The following is a 5,978-nucleotide window of genomic DNA, read 5'->3' on the forward strand; positions in this document are numbered from 1 at the left end:
CTGCTGGTTTGTGGCTTCCCTGGGGTGCGAGCGTGGGCTGGCATCGTGGATCCCGAGTCATCAACGGGGCATGAAAATTCCCCTTCTGGTCACCTGAGCGACGTCTCCATTCTCCAGGTGTCTGTGCCAGCATCGGCTTGTGAGACCTCGGCGATGGAGACTGTGGCCCGAGCAAATCCCACACGGAGCCGAGGTGCCAGGGCAGGGGCAAGGCAGGTGGGTGGCTCCTAAATTCAGTTCACGCGAGCCGCCGCGACTCTTACACAAGGCTTCCTGTAAAAAGAGACCGTTAACGCTGCTGTGAATAAACCCCATCGCCATGGCGGCGGGGGAAACGGCGTTTTGTCGCGCCCACGGCCTTCTCGAGGTGAGAAAGCTTCAGCTTATTGAGGTTTTCCCCTCGCTGAACAGTTTCTGAACTTCTGACACCGCTTTGCACAACGTCTTTTCCCCTCGGAAGCTAAAAGTAGTTTTGTGGGGGTTGGACGGGGCCGTCCCTCTCCCCTCCCACGGGAACGGGGGCCAGAAAGGACCGTGATGGGCTTGTGCCAGCGTTGGCTTTCAGCTCTTTGGGGTTTGCTTTTCTCCTCAGCTCAAAAAAGAGGTTAAAATAATTTCGAAAATTCGTCTGCAGGTGCTCAAGAGGCATCAGCAACCCAAGCGCTGCCACAGTGGTTCACGTGTCGTGGTGATGGGGGCAGTTAGGGAGGGGAGAGCCCGAATTACATCTTAAATATTTTTAAAAAATGAACAAACTACAACATGCTTCATGGTTTCAACGAATTAACAGTGCTTACTCAGCCCAGGCAGGTACAGACACACTGGCACAGACTCCTGTAAGGGTGAGGTGGTGGAGTTTTTTTTTATTGTATAGAAGGGTTTTTTTTAAGTAATAAAAAAAAAGCCTTTGTGTGTTTCAGCACTCTCCTGGGATTCATGTATTTTTTCTTCAAAATATATATTTCTTTCATAAATTAAATCTATAAAACAACATTTGCATTAAATAAAACCTCGTACCATCACAATATTTTTACACTTCAAAAATGTAACATTTCAAATATTCACAGAAAACTTCGTTTGACGAGAAAGGTGCAAATGAAATACCTGTAAAAGCTTCTGTTCATTGACTTCAAAGAAATTATTATTAAAAATACGTCCCCATTTTCTTTAAAAATCTCTTGCAGCCTGTTAGGTGGCACCTTTGAATCTGCTTATCGGGAGTTCCCGTCACAGTAAACTTTGGAGAGAGTTGGTTTCTCTGACTGAGTTTTAATCGTGCCGCCGTTAAGGAAGAGTGGAAGTGATGGCACAGGGTCAGCTGGCAGTGAAAGGGAATTTTTTTGCCCCATCTTTGGTGAAAAGAGGAGCTGGAAGGCTCGAAGGACATCCAGCCTGAAGAAATACCCTTGAAGCACAGCCCTGGGGTTAAAGCTTTTCCAAGGCAGCGATATGGCTTCTCTCAAGCCAGAAGTGGGAACTGACGGCAGAAAAATAGTGTGTGGACTCTTCATTGACTTTGTAATTTGGGGGTATGTCATTTGGTACCCCCCAAATTGGTTAATTATTGCAATGGCAAGTCCTTTGGGGCCACCTTACGCTCCTCGCTCCCTGGGGCAAGCTCTTGGCTTTCTGCATAGAAATTACTCGCTGCTGGGTTGTCTTCTGCCTCAGAATTACATAATACTGCATCACCTCTGAATTTTTAGGATCAAAGACTTTCTGCAGAGCAAGACCCCCAAGATCTTCGCTGCCTCTTGCTGCAGCCTGGGTGTGTGGCCCCACCGGTGACAATGGGGCACAGCGTCACCTGCCTCCAAAGCTCCACGACCTCCTCCTGCTCCCAAAGCTGCCTGCTCCGGGCTTAGAAATGGAGCCTCTAGGAATGACGGGGTGTTACTTACAGTCAGAGAAATTTGCAAGCAAAGTATTAAATCAACATATTTTTGCCTGGGTTTGGGTTGGTTTCTCCAACCCTCATTGAAATCTTGTCAAAGAAGCTTGTCTAAGTTATCCCTCTCAGTGTCCTGTGGGTAAAAAAAGTAATTTGGCCCAACCTCCCCAAAATAGTGAACGTTTGAAGTCCTGGCAACCGTTTGGGTGCTAGCAGTCCATGGTGTCCTCCTTGAGCGTGTCTCTGGAGTGCTTCCTCACGTAACTGAGGTGGTGGAGCTGGATGCTGTCTTGCAAATCCTGCCTGGAAAGGCGTCTCCTGAACTCGTCCGTGGTAAAGTAGTAGATGATGGGGTCCACGCAGGAGTTCAGGCTGGCGAGGCACAAAGCCACCGCGTGAAACACCGAGATCACACACCCGCGCTTAATCTTTTTGGTTTTGACAAAGAAATCCAGGGGGAAGCTGATATGGTACGGCGCGAAACAAATCAGAAAGACCAGAGCGCAGGTGAGGATCATCTTCAAAGCCTTTTTTTTCTCTCCGAGGTCGTGGGAAGCAGAATTCTTTTCCTTTAGCGACAAGGCAGTCTTCCACGAGCAGTACAGGATGATGAGTAGGGGCGTTACGAACCCCACCAATTCCCCTATGGTCACCATCGCGATGGAGCTGGGAAGGTCGACTTGCTTGACGGGGAGATCCACGAAACACGTGTTTGTAGCGTCCCGGTGGAGCCTGAAGAGCAGGAAAGGCAAGCAGCCGACGCAGACCACGACCCACCCGGCGATGCTGATGTACACGTCCCAGACGCGTTTGCTGTCGCTGAATTTGAACGGGTGCAGGAGAAACAAATAGCGTCTCACGCTGATGCACACCAAGAAGTAGATGCTGGCGTACATGTTGACGTACTTCAGGTAGAAGCAGAGCAGGCAGAGACCTCCTCCAAATTCCCACGTCCCCGTCAAGTAGTAGAAAATCCTCAGGGGCAAGGACAAAACCTGCGCTAAGTCGGCAATGGCTAAATTGATCATGAATATTATGGCCCTTTTAGTCTCTTTCATGTACCCGTAGAAGACCCACAGAGCTAACGTGTTGCCTATCAGCCCAGGGATGAGGATGAAGGTGTAAGTAATCGCGTAGTAGGGTTTGAGGTCTGTTTCGGTGCAGTTTGAACTGTTCGTCATGGTTGTGCTCCGCAGCCCCGGCATGGTAACATGTTCCTCGCTCGCGTCCTGCAGCCGGCTCGTCCTTCACGTTGTCGGTGCTTAAATCAAAAAGCTCAGCCCTGGCAGGCGCGTGCGAGGCGGCGGTTACCAGCTCATCGCGGCCGTCCTGGGGAGGAGCTTTGTTCTAGGGCGAGTGAGTCCCCTCTGTCACCTCTTGGGTGGCATTTCAGCTGCTTCTCGCAACACGGCAGTTGGACAACCGTCGCGGCCCCGCAACTGGAAGACAGAAAGGTGCAAACTGTAGACGTGTGTCTTAAAGCAAAAGGTGCAGGAAAGCTTGCAGGAGCGGTAGGAGCATTTCTCTAGCAGAAACCTATTGCTAGTGGCGTCTGTGGTGGCCGTTTCCTCCCATTATGCCTCACCTGATGACTGGAGGTGCAAAACCGCTGCGGAACAAAGCAAAAAAGTATTAATTGCTGCTATGAACCAGCCTCACGTGCTGTACCGGCAAGCAGAAGGCAGCTCCGATCGTGGGGCGTGTTTAGCTTGCTGCCAGGTTTCCACAGCTGCATTTTTCCCGGCTCCAGCTTTTCCGTCCCGTTGGCCTCTGGCTGTGGCCAGAGATGCTCCGGTGAGCGCCTTGCCTGCATCCTTCCTCGCCGCCCTGCCTCATGCAGCGCTCGGGAGCTTAAAACTCCCCTGCTCTTCCCAGAAAAGCCCTTCAGAAACTTCCCACCCTCCCCAGGGCTACGGACAGCTGAGGAGATGACGGAATTAAATCTATTCCTCGTGTAAATGAGCTGAGAAAGGAACATTTCCCACCGGTGCAGCTGCTGCGGCGCGGTGTGGAAGTCCCGAGTGAGGGGCTTTCACTGAACCGGGGAAAACTTTCTCATTTATCATTCATGAATAGGATGTAAAACGCTTGTGTGCAAGGCGAGGCAACTGGCCTGCTTATTAAACACTGTTTGCTGTGTTGTATTAAATGTGACTTTCTTGCTTTTTCTCAACCCTTCCTTTACTGCTGTGGTGGTTGGAAATACCAGATACCGTCACCAACTGCCTGTAGGTGGACTTTATTTTAAAATTGCTTGTGTGGCGAGCAGCTGATATTATCTGAATCTGTCAGGCACAAAAAAAAAACAACAAAAAGCCCAAAACCAACAAAAAACACCCAGATCTGATAAATAACAGAGGAAATGGAGATCTCTGGGCAAACTCTCTCTGGTTTGCCTTTTGCTTCAACGTGAAGGATTAGCCTACAGACTGAAGGTACCAACGAGGCTGCTAAATGCACATTTATAATGACGTCCTGCTGTGATCCCTGAGGGGTTTCTCCTGTGCCCTGAGGTATAGGCGCTAAAATGCGAACATTTATTAATGAAGCCAGTGTTCGACACTTGTCAGTGTGATTGCACTGAAGCTGTGAAGTAGCTCTGGGTGCAAACGGAAAAGCTGTTACGAAAGGAAATGGTTCGGGCTGGGGGAGGGAGCTTTTCTGTGTCTATTTGTGTCATTTTTCTTGTGTACCGTTGAGTGACAAGTCCAGTGAGGCCGAAATGTCCTTCTCTTCCAGAGAGCCAGCACCTGACATAACCAGTAGAGCAAAACGGCTCCTGAAATAATCCTATTAAACCTCCGAAGCCACGATTTAATATATCAATAATTAGCCTTCTGCACAGAGACTTTCTGATTCTTTCATTAACTCTCCACAAACAAAAAACCAAAAGGCTAAAGAGAGGGAGGCTAAAGAGATGGGCAATGCGAGAAACCGCGCTTTGGAAATCCTGAGCAGCAGCGTTGCCAAGTTTGGCCAAATGTGCTATGTAAAACCAGCAGGATGCTTAAAAAAAATAAAAACCAAACGAAGAAAACCTCCAGAAAGAGGAAATTTTGTTTCGCGTGCTCCGCGCTCGCTTCCCCTCGGCGCGGGGGGCTGGCTGCGGCCATAGGTGCGAGACTCTCCCCGGGCACGGCTTCCTTCTTCCCCCGAATGGCTTTTCCCTCCCCTGATTTTGCCGAGGAGACGCCGCAACCGCCCGCGTCAGGGCACTGGCTGCGCACTTCTCCTTTGCACCTGGTGAATGGGAAAGGCCAGGTGAGTGTTGCAGCCAGCCCTTACACCTGAGACGTGTCGGTGTTCATTAAAGCTGGGCACGCCTTGTGTCAGGTGTTTTCTACGTGCGGAAGGGCAGCCCTACAGCCTCGTGAGCGAGTGCAGGAGCTGAGGATGTGGGAACCACAACACCCATTGGCTTGGGGTGCCCACACCAGAGCCCGCCAGCCCCTCCAGGAGTCAGCAGGCTCCTCACCTGGGGATGGTTATAACTGACCCGGTCAAACCAGGAGCCTCGTTAACAAATCCTGGGGGGGGTTAGCCCAGGAGGCAAAGCCACAGTGGCTCTTAAAACCCAGCTTGGTGGGGGAGAAGCTCCTAAAGAAGTTTGGGGGGAAGCAGCCTGTGGCTTGTCTGTGCTGGTAGGTGCTGCAGCACCTTAGGGAACCTGGGATGCTGCCCAGCACCTCCAGCTCCCTCCCAAAACTGGGATAAGAGATCAGCCTGGACGGATCCTGCTGCCGAGCACCGTTCTCACCACGACTGCCGCTTGCCCAGGAGAGCAGTGGGCGTGTAGGCACCCTGCGTTTGGCGTGGGGCTGGCGTTTATTCCATAAAAACACCCGTGTGGCAGAGGTGACGTGGGCAGAGCAGCAGCTGGTGCTGTCCTGGGGGCATCTCTGACTTACCCTTTTGGGGGGAGGCTTGGGCGGGCTGCTGGCTGCGACCTCTCTGTTGTCGTTCCTCCTTCTCGCCCACGGCCTGAAATAAAAAGAGAACGTGCACGGCGGGTAATTTCGAGTAGAAATTGAGTTTCCTGGTGAAATTGGGTAAGCAGAGGTGGTGTGGCAGCGCTGTCAGCTGCGGA

At 51.1% G+C, this 5,978-nt stretch overlaps 1 protein-coding gene across 1 annotated transcript; it reads right to left on the reverse strand.

Annotated features, from left to right (window-relative positions):
• Nucleotides 1-2,100: 2,100 nt before the first annotated feature.
• Nucleotides 2,101-3,072, reverse strand: GPR174 (G protein-coupled receptor 174). The gene has a single exon (XM_009865947.1). It carries the CDS (start codon nt 3,070-3,072, stop codon nt 2,101-2,103), a length of 972 nt encoding a protein of 323 aa, XP_009864249.1.
• Between the last annotated feature and the right edge of the window lie 2,906 nt (nt 3,073-5,978).

This window comes from Apaloderma vittatum, unplaced genomic scaffold (assembly GCF_000703405.1).
Source record: "Apaloderma vittatum isolate BGI_N311 unplaced genomic scaffold, ASM70340v1 scaffold24613, whole genome shotgun sequence".
Taxonomy (NCBI): Eukaryota; Metazoa; Chordata; class Aves; order Trogoniformes; family Trogonidae; genus Apaloderma; species Apaloderma vittatum.